This window comes from Monopterus albus, unplaced genomic scaffold (genome assembly GCF_001952655.1).
Source record: "Monopterus albus unplaced genomic scaffold, M_albus_1.0 scaffold33.1, whole genome shotgun sequence".
NCBI classification, from domain to species: Eukaryota; Metazoa; Chordata; class Actinopteri; order Synbranchiformes; family Synbranchidae; genus Monopterus; species Monopterus albus.
Genome location: NW_018127913.1, coordinates 1829045 through 1843588, shown reverse-complemented (window position 1 = coordinate 1843588; position 14544 = coordinate 1829045). Strand labels below are relative to the sequence as shown.

At 41.2% G+C, this 14544-nt stretch overlaps 1 protein-coding gene across 2 annotated transcripts in view; it reads right to left on the bottom strand.

Annotated features, from left to right (window-relative positions):
• Window positions 1–1375: 1375 nt before the first annotated feature.
• zhx2a (zinc fingers and homeoboxes 2a) overlaps window positions 1376–14544 on the bottom strand; it is a 27831-nt gene continuing 14662 nt past the window's right edge. The window contains exons 2-13 of one of the 2 annotated variants that reach the window (XM_020597212.1): window positions 12905–13373; window positions 11843–12562; window positions 10561–10773; window positions 9745–9999; window positions 9426–9641; window positions 9114–9273; window positions 8580–8765; window positions 7388–7785; window positions 6163–6415; window positions 5893–6049; window positions 5454–5561; window positions 1376–2826 (exon numbers count right to left, since the gene is read on the bottom strand). In XM_020597212.1, the coding sequence (XP_020452868.1) occupies window positions 5456–5561; window positions 5893–6049; window positions 6163–6415; window positions 7388–7785; window positions 8580–8765; window positions 9114–9273; window positions 9426–9641; window positions 9745–9999; window positions 10561–10773; window positions 11843–12562; window positions 12905–13003 (2763 nt within the window). In that variant the 5' untranslated portion in view covers window positions 13004–13373 and the 3' untranslated portion in view covers window positions 1376–2826; window positions 5454–5455. The remainder of the gene's footprint in view (window positions 2827–5453; window positions 5562–5892; window positions 6050–6162; window positions 6416–7387; window positions 7786–8579; window positions 8766–9113; window positions 9274–9425; window positions 9642–9744; window positions 10000–10560; window positions 10774–11842; window positions 12563–12904; window positions 13374–14544) is intronic. The other variant, XM_020597213.1, reaches the window with a different exon arrangement.

Here is a 14544-nt window from a genome sequence, read left to right as displayed (position 1 = left end):
CTGTAAGTTTCAGGAAATGGTTGGCTTGTTTGGTCTGATGACAATCCAAACTCAAAAGAACAAAGAACTGCAACTCGCCACATTTCAGATGTCTTGTTTTACACCCATCCATTATCTATACTGCTTATCCTGAGGAGGGTCACATGGGTACTGGAGCCAACCCCACCTGACATTGGGTGAGAGGTGGGGTCCACCCTGGACAGGTCCCCAGTCTATCACAGGGCTGACAGACAAACAACCACACACACTCACAATCACTCCTAGAGGCACTTTAGAGTCACCAATCAACCTAAGCAGCCTGTCTTTGGACTGTGGGATGATGCTGCAGTATCCGGAGAGAACCCACGCAGGTATAGGGAGAACATGCAAACTCTACACCCAAAGGCTTGACCCTGGACAGCACTAACCACTGCATCACCATGCCACCCAATTGAAATATAACTTCAACAATTTTTTATACTATTTATTAATCTTCTGTCAACTCAATTCAGCTTCATATACAAACATTATATATTCTCCTTCCTACATTTTTAAAATGCCTTTGAACAATGTACACAAAGTCTCTGAAGATGCAGAAATATCTGCAACCTACAGATAAAATGGTGCCAACATTAACTGTAGTTCCCATACAAGTACACAAAAAAGCAGCCCAGAGAAGTAGAAGCACAAAATGTGATAGGTCACTGGAAGTTGTGTTGCTTTCAGTTAAACGTCATGAGACGGCCATCAGTTCCAGGATAGTGAAAGCTATAACAGAAACTTATGCAGACCTGTTTTTGAGGTACTTCAAAAAATGTTTCAGTGTTTATTTCGACAATTTTATGGATCTCTGGCTTTTTAATGTCCAAAGCTTGAAAGGAATCTGGCAGTTAAAACACACTGTGTGCCTCAAAAGGTAAATGTTTGTGTTGTCTATATAAATTATTGCAGGCTGCACAGACAGTGTGTTGATGACCAGAAGATTTGCTCTGGAATTGCCACTTTAATTTAAATTAAATGGTGTTCAATTACCAGTTAGTGTTTAATCTTACACAAATGCATGATTAAAAATAGCCTTAAACAAATGCATCACATAAAAAAGATGAGGGAAGGTACACTGTAAATTAACCAAAACTAATAGCAAAGTTGTAAAAAAAAAAAAAAAACCAACCTTGACTATGTGAAATCATGAGACTGGGTATAGGCAAGAAATGGTGTTTCAATTTTATTTTTAAGGCTGATCATATGCTCAACTCTTCACTGGACCCCTATTGGACTCTATTGCCACTATTTTGTACAAAGTCTCTTTGTACATGAGCACACAGGCCGTTTACATTCTCTAAATTCAGGTTCCTGTTTCTAATTTTGATGTATACCACTCAAACTGGAAAATGTGTTTTACAGTCAGTTGTGTGTTTATTGGGTTACAGCAGACTTAAAGTAGAAAATGAAACTACAGTGACATTCTGTAGTAGTCAAGCAAATGTACAGTATCCCAGATACCTGTCTGAACATGGAACTAAAGCAGCAGCATTAGACATTCTGCCAGCAAACAGCCTTTAAACTAACTGTGAAAATAAGTTGTTAATTGTTGAAGTACATGCAAGCAGTTCATGACATTTGCCAAAGATTCCAAATGCTTTTGCTGGTGTTCAGAAAAGCAGCACAGGTTTGATCATTTCTCTTCTGACTCAAAAATAAACCTACATTCAGGCTGTACAGAAATCAAATGAACCAAGTCCTGTTTTGAATAGAAGGACCGAGCTAAAGCCAGAAGGCCCCGAGAACAGATGAGGTGTGTTCACAGATCACAGCTGAGTAACATGGATATCTCCGATTATTTTGTCATGTTCTTGGTAAGATCAGTCAAGAATACTTCAAGTTTTTAAAGCAAAGAACCGATCCGCTGAAATCACCATCACCAGTCTGTACCAGAGGCAGACATGAAAAGTCAATAAGAGAGCTGAAAAGGCAGCATGGTGTGATCAGACAGTCCGCTCTCGTTTCTGTATCAGAATATTTTGCACCGTTTCTTGAACATGCTGCAGGTACTGATGCAAGAACCAGCTGATCAGAAAGGAAAGTAGAAGTTAGGACATACAGTGCATTCATTCATCCAGTCTAATGCTGTTAGTCTTAGTCTGCCCATGTGGCGGTTTGTGTCCTTTTTGCCTCTCTGCAGTGAGGCTGGAGCTGTGTTCAGAATACCCAAAACACTGTTATTCCTCTTAACTGCCCCTCAAACACTTTTTAAGTGATTTCCACCTTCACCAGCACAATTCTATGAGTGTGAGTCAAGATGGTGCTGCAGGAGAAAAGGAAAAGTTACAGTTTTCTAACAGTTTGAAATGAAGTGGCCTATCACTACAGCTGGATATATGCAAGTGCCTTCAAAAAGTACTCATGAAGAGCAGTGTGCAAGTATATTTTGCAAAAGAAAAAAAGGACGTATTTTCAGCAAATAACAGACCATCATACACTCTGATCTTCAAACAGCAACAAAACAAGACATTCCAGGTTTTAGGGCACAAGTCAGACTTTCTTTAAAAATGTTACAAAACTTGCCCTCCCAGTAAAACTGTACAAACTTTTTTGTAATACAGAAAAATATTTACAAGGGTGCTTCTTAAAAAATGTAGTAGTAGTAAGAACAATGAATCAAATCTAGCTTTGGCACTCCTCTTAACGTCAGAATCTGCACCTTGCATCAGTGCTTTAGCAGTGGAACTCCAAAGTCGCTGGCGCCTTGTGATGACATCGCAGGCAGACAGTTACATCACTTGTTCCACATGTGGTCATCTTGAGTCATCACTCAGTGGTCGGTGACTCAGCAGCCAACGATTAACTCTTTGGAACAGAATTAGACAAACATGGGCTGAAATTAACAGTTACCCCCAATTTACACCGGATGCGGCTGTGGTGTGTTCTGTCTGCAACCCAGTTTTGATCCGTCCTCTGTACGACTTCATTCACTGCTGGGTGCATCTGCACAGTGGCTCAATGTGGTGCTGATTTTATGTGTAGGCCATATTTCCAGTTTTTTGAGCTTCTACAATTGGTAAATAGGCTTGATAGTTAGAGTAAATGATTTTGTTATTGTCTATTTTAATTGTGTTTATTGTTCTTATTTCCTGCTGTAACCTACAAAGGGCCTAAAGACAAAGACTACAGTTAACGGTTAAATTTAGCTATATAATGTTATGTCGCTATGAAACATGTATTAAAGATTTATGGCCGTATTTTAGTTGTTAAAAATCCATTCATCCTCATAATTATTTAGAATTTGTTATATACCGTGCCGATTGATGTTGTGATGTGACTCGTTGGTAGGCTATAATTTTACCAACTAGTGCCCGATTGGTGGGTTGAACCTTGTCAGAAGCGTCCCACAATCATCCAGCATCCATCAAAAATAAACTAGATGTGTATCTTTAGCAAAGCGGTGCAGACAGCCGCATGTGGAACGGACTGAAGACGGAATGCAGCTGGACCCAGTGGGAACACAACCACTGACCAGACTGGCAGCGATCAGCTGGTCGGCCGCAGCTGGTGGAAATTAGGGGTTTGACTCTCCCATCAAATTGTCTAGATTTTGCCAGTAAAATCATTGTTCTACCTTCTGCAGTATTTCATTAGGTTAGGTCACTAACAAGTTTAGAAATCATCGCCTGTGCATAGAGGTGCACCGATCAGTCAGTGGAGAAATGGCCAGTTTTCAGTGTGATCAGCCTTGACCGACGATCGGTCAATCACTTTGAGATCTCCAATTCTGTGCCAGTCAGATTTAGAGGCACAACAGTCCACTCTGTGCAAGCAGTGGCACAGGCCAAAAGAACAGCATGCGCAGCACGTAGCATCTTGCATGCACCTCGAGCACAAGTTGTACTCGTGTCTGTACCGGGTGCATGTTCACTTGCACATTAGAAGCATTTGGGATACAAAAAGCACACAGAGGAGCTGTGGTAAAACACGGCAAACACAAACTGCACACACTTCAAAAATAACTGTGTGCTCAGTAGTATCAGACATGCTTCTGTTGCTATTACATGTTGCACCTGTTTCTATTTGTAAGTACAAATACTGCACTTCACTTTTAGTTGGAGGTTTGTGAAAGTGAGAGAAAAACAATATAAAACTTTAATATGATGGTTTATTTTTATTATAATTTAATTTTTCATTTAAGTTAGAAAATTGTCTGTGCATGCTGTCAGTTACAGTTCTTAGACAGAAAAACAGAATCGGACAAAATCTAAATCAGCAGGTCAGACGTAACAAAGTAAAGGAATAAAATAATTGGAATTGGCAGAAAAAATGCAATCGGTGCATCTCTACTTGTGCACAGAGATGGTGTGCATGAAATGGCTACAAAAGTGCACAATAATATAAAAACTAGAAATTTACAACCATTTGCTCTGCCTTCCTGTGACAGTAACAGTGTGTGTGTGTGTGTGTGTGTGTGTGTGTGTGTGTGTGTGTGTGTGCAGCTGATATCTACAATGCTAATGACAGTGTGGTCCAAATATCATCCTGCCGTCCCAGCATGCCATCCTTTTTGAAGGACCAATCTGAGCTAATTACAGACTAATAACTTCCTGGGTAGTGGGGGGCTGCAGATGTACCATCTTAAAGGAGCTGTTCATCATTTATTCAAACCAAAGCACATAATGAAGCTGTAACAATCCATCTCCAAATTCAGCCCCCACCACCCATCAGTCCAATCTTTGTGGCTAATTATTTCTGGTCAGTCACAGGGAGGTGCAGCCTGTGGCACCAAGTGAAAGGCAGCAGCCACATGTAATTGGTCTTCTTGCCTTTTGTGATTGGTATGACTGTAATAATAAAATCTTTATTTTCAGACATTAAAGCTGTGCTAATAATTGTTTATAGAAATAGTGGTTCAGACAGCTACTATATGCAGTGTTACCCCTTAAGATTAATCAACAAAATATCCCCCCCCACCACTACCTCTATGGAGCATTACGGTGTCTTTCAGCTCATTGGTTAGCTCTTATAACCTGCAACTTTACGGTTCCAATTCACGCAAACTCTCACCAGCATTATTTACAGCCACAGCAGCTAATTGTTTTTCATGAAAAACGTTTGCTACACTGTTCACTACCTGCCCAGCACCACAGACAAGCAATGTTGGCAATGAGCTAATGAACATAGTGGAACATACAGCAAGCTAAAGAACTAGATATGTTTTTCCCCAGACATTCATCAGGCGGCTAGCAACACTTCTCCCAGAAAATTCTAACGTTGTTAACATGATGGCCAGATAAGGTTTACATACATACAAGGACACAATATACAAAACGTTCTACCCCCAAGTAGCCAAAACAAAACAAACCACCTAACAACTCACTGAAGATGCTTTAAACTGTATTTAAATCATCAGCGTTAGGAAAAAGTGTTCCTTGAATTTAGTACATACAGTGTAATAACATCTGATGCTTGTCACCATTTTAACCTACCATCAGCCTGTGACCTGCGAGGTCAAAACATCTGAGCCCGTTGCCAGGATCTGTCTTTCCACAGCTCCTTCACTCTCCTCCCCCACTGCCACAGTCACCTTTACCCACCTGGCAGGAAAACAGACAAAGTTTGAACACAAACAGAGCCCTACTGGGAAGTGGATACAAAATCGTTTTCTGTTTTGCATTTTGATTGGTAAACTATGCATGAAAACCTAGTTGATACAACAAACATCAAGTGCAAAGAAGTCAGCATGCACAACTTGATGTGCCATATGGTGCTGTATTCTTTGTTGTCACAAATAACTTAAAATAACTCCTCAGATATTTCTTTAAAAAGCAAATACTGGCAGTGAGCTGGTCAGTTTTGTCTGTGCAACATGAATTCCACACCAGAAAATAAATACAAGACAAAACACGTTTCTGTTTCTTCACCCACCTCCCCTTGTCAGCAGTGCCAGTGCTGGCCTGGTCCAGCCTGGTCCTGCTCAGGTCTGTCACACTGTGGGCTAATCTGTCATTCAGCCAGTGGACTTTGTCTTGATCAGACAGTGTGGAGTGCTCTGTAGCTGCTGTGTTATCACTTGCCTCTTCCACTGCACCAGTGGTCGTATGACAAAAACAGAGAAAGCACAGAGTCAAACAAGAGACTTTGCAAAATGATATTAGATGAAAAAGCCACTACTCCATGTTCTCCTCCACAACTTACCTTTCGCAGCCTTGACTTCCAAAGTGACATTCAGGTTCTTCTCAGAGCTCTGGCCGTTCTGTTCCTGGCCTGCTTTCTGCTGCTCTACAGGGTTTTGGTTTTGGAAACCTTCCATCCAATCCAGAGCTTCACCGTTCTTCAGTGCTGAGCGGTGGTCCTTGAACCAGCGAACGATGTCGGTGCGTCCCAGGTTTGTCTGGATTTCCAGCTGGCTATACTCCTCAGGAGAGGGCCACTGGGTCCGACAGAACATCTATCAAGACAGATGACGTGACACAAAACATTTTACAACATAAAAAACTGATTTAATTCACTGTCACATGGCCAAAGAAAAGTGCTTTACTGGGCCTGTGGGATACACAAACAAGATCAGAAATGGGACTTGACATATGTTTCTGGATAAACTCTACAAAGTGCACATACTGTATGTGAGAAACCTTTTGCAAGAGCTCATGTTTAAGAAATATACAGAAAAAAACCCTAAAATACCAATTTTTTAACACGGGGCAAAATTTAAAACATTCATATATCTGTCGAAAGTTATTGAAATAATTTCTGCTAAAACCTGACACATGTAGGCTGACGGCCATGTAAAGTTAACATTGAAAACCCCATGTAAAGAAAAAGAAAACCCTGCAATTCTCAAAACAAAAAACACTAACAATTCAATCCTATATCCTACTGATTTTTTTTTCCCCAAATCACAGATCAGGAGCTGAGATACATGTCTCATCATTAAATGGTAGCCTGTGCCTAGACATCATACAAGTACCGCTGCTGTTCGTGAGACAACACATGGATATGTGTATTCAAAAGGTTTTCTAATCCTATAGGGATCCCGCTGTTCTCTAGACATTCCACCACTCCATATTCTCTCTGGTTTGTCAGATCTGACCTTGTAGTCATCCAGCATTTTATCTCACTGATAATATTCAGGTATCAGCCAATTTTATATCAAGTGTCACACTACTGCTTCACCCTAAGTATAACACAGTATCAAGAAGAATCGTTGAATTTTACACATCTCACCTCAGATTGTATTAACAAAGATACCATCTCATCACCTAATCTCTTAACACCATTATTACCAGCCTTTGTATGATTAAAAGAGTATTTAATCTTTGTATCACTACAGCTTGCATTAATGTTTTCACTTGTGGCCTGCTATAATATTTTGTCATCTGGTCAAAGTTGATGTTGACACATTGTCGTCACCTTTTCTTACCTCTCGGAGTAGCGTGAGTGAACGGCTTGCGATGGGAGCTGGGCTGGTGGAGGCTGACAAAATGGGAGGATGGGGAGAAGAGGATGACGACGGAGTGAGGATGGGAGGAGATGCTGATGAGGAGAGGGTTGGTGGGTGAGGGGAGGAGGCCGCGAGCACAGGAGGGGAGGAGGAAGTGGAGAGGTTAGGCGGGTGAGAAGAAGAGCGCAAGGGTTTTCTGTCTTGCTCTCGATGAGATGCTCCGTTTAACAGCGCTCTGGGCCGGTCTACTCTGTCCTCTGTGTTCTTCGAGGTCATGGAAAGTAACGCCCTCTCCATGTTGTCCCTCAGTGCCCTGCGCTCTGAAAACCAGCAGTCCACCTCTGTCTTGGACAGCCTGGTCTCCTGGGCCAGCTGGTCTGCAGCAGAACAGAGTTCAATGAATCTGACGAACTGTGTTACCTTGAAATGGAAGGTTTTTATAGAAACCTGGAATTTCAGTTTCTCTCCAGGGGACTTGAAAATGGGCTCATTAAAGCATTTCTATTATGTCTGTCACGCAGCCCCCCCACCAGAGATGGGCCTGCAGCTCCTTTAGTGTGAAATAAAATTAAGGCACATGCTGTGAACTCGTATGTGAACTTACGTAAACAGAAAAAAACATTGCCAAATTTCTTGAAGTAGCCTAATTTTAACATCTAAGTTACAAAGCGAGAATAGTCAATTTGTCAACCAGCTGCTAATTTGACCAACTGAATCTCACAAAGTTTTAAGTAATTTAAAAGTTCTGTAATCACATTTCTCAGGGAGCCGGTTTATGCCTCATTAGCTCTGATCTGCAGGAAAGCAAATCTGCTCACATATCTGAATTTAGGACAACTGCTTGGTCCATCAGGACATTGGTAAGTAAAGCAAAAACATTTGTTTTAAAAGCAGAGATAATCGATTTCCCACAAGCAAAGCAGCTTGGTTTCTTAAGCTATTAACAAGTTATATATTAATGTAGTCTGTCAATGTTACCAGCTTTAGTATTTCTGCAAATCAAAATTTTTAAGGAGACAGCTTGTAGTTTGCACATGTTAAGCCATAATTTATATTTATTTATTGTTCCTAAACTACGGATACTTTTAAGTTCAGCTCTTTCCTGCTACTCTGTGCAGCAGGAAAATGAGATGGGGAAAAAACTAAATGAGAACTGATTCAGGGGCTGTACCTAGCTCTGCCTCAGTCGGTGAGCTGCTTCTCTGGAAACTCTCTTCCAGTGCCTTAAGCTGCTCTGATGACTTTCCCTTCACCCTTTCCAGCAGAGGAAAATGGCTGGGAACTGCTTTCTTTATAAGACCATCTTTGGGTGCTGGTGTCACTTCTGCTTTCACCAGCATTGGTGGTGGAGGGGTGCCTTCAAGAGAGACAGAGAGACTTCAGGACCAACACACAATATAGGTGACATTACTTTTTGTCAGAAATGTATAAATTCAATTATATGTTTATTATTGAGGTCATAGTTAAAGATGGTGGTGTACTAGACTACATTATATTCAGAGGTGTTCCTAATATTCTGACCTTTTCATGTATGTAGCTGGGAAGAACAAAAACAAAGCCCTTTAACTATGACCTCAATAATAAACATATAATTGAATTTATACATTTATGACAATTTCACCAAAAACTGAAACACTGAGCTTCGTCAACACAAATGTTAAGGTGGAAATGTTGCACTGAATTGCATACAACTGTACAGGTGTACCTGATAAAGTGGCCAGTGAGTGTGCATCTCTATGCCATATTGCTTTCTCTGTACCAGTAGATGCCTGGTACATACCTTTGAGATTAAGAAGCCATTGTTCACTGAACCACTTCTTTATCTCTCCTCTGGACAGCCCGGTCATCTCTATCAGCCTGTAGATCTGTCATACAACACGAAGCAACATGTACAGTAAACAGGTGATTAAAAATCCAGTACCGCTACTCAAAAATAAAACAAGTGACAAGGTCTACAGTCCATCTGAAATTTATGTTGAACTGCCGCAAAAATGTCATTGCACTCACTTATTCTTACCTCATCTTCCTCAGGAAAAGGACACTGCGTGTAGCTAGACCTCAGTACCAAGAGCTGCTCGGCTGTTTTATTGGGGTCGACTGTGAAACTCAGCACTTGAGGCGAAGCTAGCTTGGATGCGGCCAAGGGTGCTGAGATGGTTTGAATGATGGAGGGTCGTTTACTCTCTGTGGCGATCACAGGAGAGGCCAGGGGTCGCTTGAGCGACTGAGCCATCTGTTGTAATCATGGTGAAAATGTAAAGACCTTTTTGTAAGCCATACTGATTGCTTGTGTTATTGTATCTCACTGAGTTACATTTCTGCCCAAGGTTTTCTACCTGGTTAGTCACTGTGAGTGCAAGTGGTGCACAAGTGACAGTAGAGCCGTTAGCAACAGAAGTCAGCACCAGACTGGTCTGTCCCAGGAGCTGACAAGGGAGGGACTGAAGGACAGAAGCTGTTGGATGCAGGGGTTTGGAGGCTGCAGACGAGTTGGTGGACGATTGGGAGTTGAGTTGAGGAGCAACCACAGTGAATGTCTGAGGTACAGAGGAGATCGTACCATTGAACATTTTCTTCCTGGCTTCTTCCACCTGTCAGAAGGCAAGTCTTTGTTATAACTCTGTATAATATTATTTGTTATCTGTATATATGACATGATAATGTGCAAAGTTTTGGGTCAAATTATATTATCTTTATCTTCAGTAATAATAACACCAAAGTAATTTTATCCCTCTTCGCAGACAATGTGGTATTGTTAATATCAAAACATATTTATGCTGTAGTTTCCACTACATACACTTTGCAGCGGCAGCCTGCTGCTGGTTCAGAATTTTAGGAAATGTAATGACATTGCAATTACACAACTCTGCATAGGGCTTTTAATTTGAAACAACAGATACAGGAAGTGGAGACACAGAGACAACTGGCTGAGAGAAAGAAGAGGGAGAGAAGAGAAAGGCGGGTAGGGTGATGTAACAAACGTTATTTAAGACAGAATTTACCATTTAACCCTAACAACCCATCAGATGCAATTTGGCTTCAGAGTGCAAACCAGTTGAGGCCGTTTGAGCCTCGGAGCAGTGGAAAAGATATAGGAGAATACAGAATTGAATACACAGTGCCTAAAATATTATTATTACTGTAAATTCTACCTCCTCAGGTGACCAACTAATGCCCTGCTTGAGCCGCTGTGTGGTGAACCAGACTTTAATTTGCTCCTCTGGATGTTTTGAGGCTGCTGTGAGCCAGGAGAGCTCAGCCTGTGTTGGGTACGGGAACTTGTTGAAAGAAGAGATGAGTGTCAGGTTGTCGTCCAGTGAAGGGTTGTATTTGGTTGTGTTGAGGGGCACTGCGATCTTCGGCACCTGGAATAACATTGACCAATGTAAAATGAATGGTACTTTTTTTTTCTCCTCAAGAACAATAATGTTTGTTTTGTGTTGGTGTCCATCAAGAAACATACAATTTAGCTTGGTGAAAAGTTAGCAGCAGTAGTAGGAAAAACAGGAAATTTTCTTGAAGCTCAGTTTAAATCCAAGTAAATAATTCATAATCTGTTAATTATTTTAAAATTCACTTCCTCTCCCTTAAATTCTCTGTTTGCCTGTAGAAAAATTCACATTTTTATACATTTGGTTGACATGCTATAATCTGACACAAACTACACTAGCAGTTAATTGAAATTAATTAAATGAAGTGCGCCCATTGTTATTTTTTTCCTTGTAATTGGCAGCAAATTACATTGTTCTTTCTAGGAAGCTTCCTTGGACATAAACAGGACATTACAGACAAAGTATTATCAGTAGAACTGCCAACTTGATAGATTTTAAAAACTGCAATGCAGAACCACAATTTTCAGGGAATAGCTTGACATTTTGGGACATACTGTATGGTTGTCTGCTTTCCTGTGTCATGACTTGGATGATATAAATCAATACCACTCTCATGTCTGTATGCTAAATATGTAGCTAGAGCCAAGAGAACAGCTAGCTTCATGTGCACAAGGGCTGCAAGCAGGAGGAGTCAGCAAGTCTGGCTCCAACACCTTCTAGCACCGTTAAACTAATTAACAAGTTATATATTGTTTAATTTGTAGCAAACTCAAAAGTATAAAATGGGCATAGAACCCAGCAACTACTGAAAAGAGTCAGGCTAGGCTAGGTTTGCCTTTGCTTCCAGCCTTTAAGCTAAGCTTAGCATAAATAGTTTTTTTGGAAATACACCTGCTAATTAAACAAACATGATTCAAAATGTTAATTTGTGAGCTTTATAGATGCTGGTAGGTTGTTTTTTTTTACCTTTGAACAGAACTAAGCCATCTGTTTTCAGGCTAACCACCTTCTGGCTGTAGCTTTATACTTGGTGTATAAACATGAAGAGTGGCACTCTCAACAAGAAAGTGTCAAAATATTCCTTTAACAGGAATGATCATACCTGGGTATAGTTTAGAGGCCGCTGCAGGGAAGGCATAATGTGAGAAAGGCCATCTGCTTTCAGGAGTGTCGGCTCGGGGATGATGACAGTCCCGTTCACATTGACTGCTGTGATTGGTTTCTTGACCAGATCGGGGGTCAGCTTACCCAACTGAGAGTCTGTCCGTTTATTATCTGATGACATTATTTTTGGTTTACCAATCTTGACTGTTGTGGGTTTGCTTAATGGCAGAGTACCTAGTTCATCCCCTTTGCCAGAAACGGCACCGGGAGTGTTGTAAATGATTGCATTGTTACTGCACCCCTCAATTGTCTGTTCTAAGATTGTCTGATTGTTCATTTTGATGCGTTTAAATTTGAAGTTGCTCTCCCCTGGGTGACACACTTCATTGTGTTCTGTTAAGGTGTCAAATTTCTTTGTGTTGAAGTTGCAGACGGCGCACAGATACAGGGGATTAAGGATGACGTTAGGGTGGTTGGCGTCTACATGTTCTTTGAATGTGTTGAGGTTCTGTGTGGAGAAGGGGCAGTATTTGCACTCGTAGCCACCCTGCTGCCTACGTTGAGGCTTGGAAAGGTCCGGTGGCTCTGCCGCTGGTTTGTCTGTAGCTGTGGGAGGGTCCGAAGCCTTGCTTATTTGATCCAACTCCATAGATGGCTCCGCTTCTGTTGACAGATGTTTCTCCATAGGTCCCTCTTGAGTATGGTTCTCAGTTGTTGTCTGTTACAGGGAAAAAGACAGATGAAGAAGACTAACTACAAATGGCATTTTCAAATTAGTACATCTTGTCCAATATACATTTGTTGAATCATCCCCTATATTTAGAAACTGAACCCAGTGATTAGTAGCCCCACAGAAAACAGCAGTAAAAATACAGGCTACATAAAATACATTCACGGGTTTTAGTTCTTTCATATACAACTGGGGTCTGTACTAACAAAATAACAAAAGCCATCAAATTCAAGCCATAACAGGGCACAAATATTTTTATTTCCTCAAAACCAAGCGCACAGTCTTATTTATAAAAGCCAGATGCTCTTGCCAGACATATTGGAAGTATACCTCCATGTTGCGCGATTCCTCTGCATCATCATCCAGCTCCACCACTGTCTGCTCTGGTCGGATCATGCAGGGAGTGGAAGCCTTCCGTCGACTGGACATGATGGTGGTGGATCCTGGGTGCCCTGGCGGACAGGTGTCCTCACTTGATGCTTGTGCTTGGCCAGGGATGATTTAAAAGAGATTATGGGTTGAAGTACCCAGGATGAAGGAGTACTGTGAAAAGAGGAATGCCCTGTAGTAGAATGGGCGCTCGTTTATTAGGAGATGTAGTGAACAGTAGTAGTGGGATGGGACTCAAAAAATGTCTGTGTTCCCCTGGGGTAAGGTTAATGTCTGGAGAGAGGGCAGGACAGTGGAAGGCAACGTCCGTTAAGAGATGGAACTGCAGTAGTGTTGTGTAGGCTGGGCTCGCCGACAGCGTCAGCCCTGGTGCTGACTGGTCTCCTTGCAATGCATGACAGGACCCAACCTGTATGGGAGAAAGAAGACAAGAGCCAGAGTACAACTGTTACAAGTTAGAAAGTAGGCCCGCAGAGCAATAGTGATTATGGCCAAAATGTTAACTATGGCTATTTTGATCAATACTGAGATCATGATTATTTATTACAATTATTCATTGATTCGTTGATTTTTAGCCCTGCGATGGATTGGCGACCTGTCCAGGGTGGACCCCGCCTTCGCCCGATTGCCGATTTGCACTTTAAATTTTAAATAAAAAGAGCTCCGCTTTCACTTCAATGTTGGGTTAGTGTACAAATCTTTGCAGCAAAACAAGTGCACAGTTCATCTGCTAGAAGCAAAACATAAGTGAAACTGTACTAAACATTTTTAGACAAAATAAATAAACAGACACTGCTTTCACTTACTCGATTATTTCACTTGGAGTGCAAATGCACTATTTTATTATTTCTTTGAGAACTGGATACGGTGACACGCTTGTACAGCGTCGCTGTTATACTGTAGATGTCTGAGTTGATGCTGGACAAGGACGGGGATACGGTGAGGTAATGTTAGTGACGGTATTCTTCTTGGTGTCCATGCATTAATTGTACTGCAGTGTATGGTGTTTTAACACGTGGCTGAACAAGTTAGTTGTGTTGCTTTGAGGCACAGACACAAGTCTAACATCACCTGCGCTAAAATCTGAAACACTTTCAAACAATGGATGATGATCGGTTTTAAGCGTAGAAAAGAAAGTTATAGTAAAATGAAGAAAAATTATATCAGTGCACAAGTTTGCATACCCCTTTATGAAATGTTCTCTAATACTTTGTACAGTGAGGAACAGAAGTATTTGAACACCCTGTGATTTTGCAAGTTCTCCCACTTAGAAATCATGGAGGGGTCTGAAATTCACATTGTAGGTGCATTCCCACTCTGAGAGACAGAATTTAAAAAAAAAATTCAGGAAATCACATTGTATGATTTTTAAAGAATTTATTTGTCTTGCACTGCTGAACATAAGTATTTGAACACCTGAGAAAATCAGTGTTAATATTTGGTACAGAAACCTTTGTTTGCAATTACAGAGGTCAAACGTTTCCTGTAGTTCTTGACCAGGTTTGCACACACTGCAACAGGGATTTTGGCCCACTCCTCCACACAGATCTCCTCTAGATCTGTCAGGTTTCGGGGCTGTC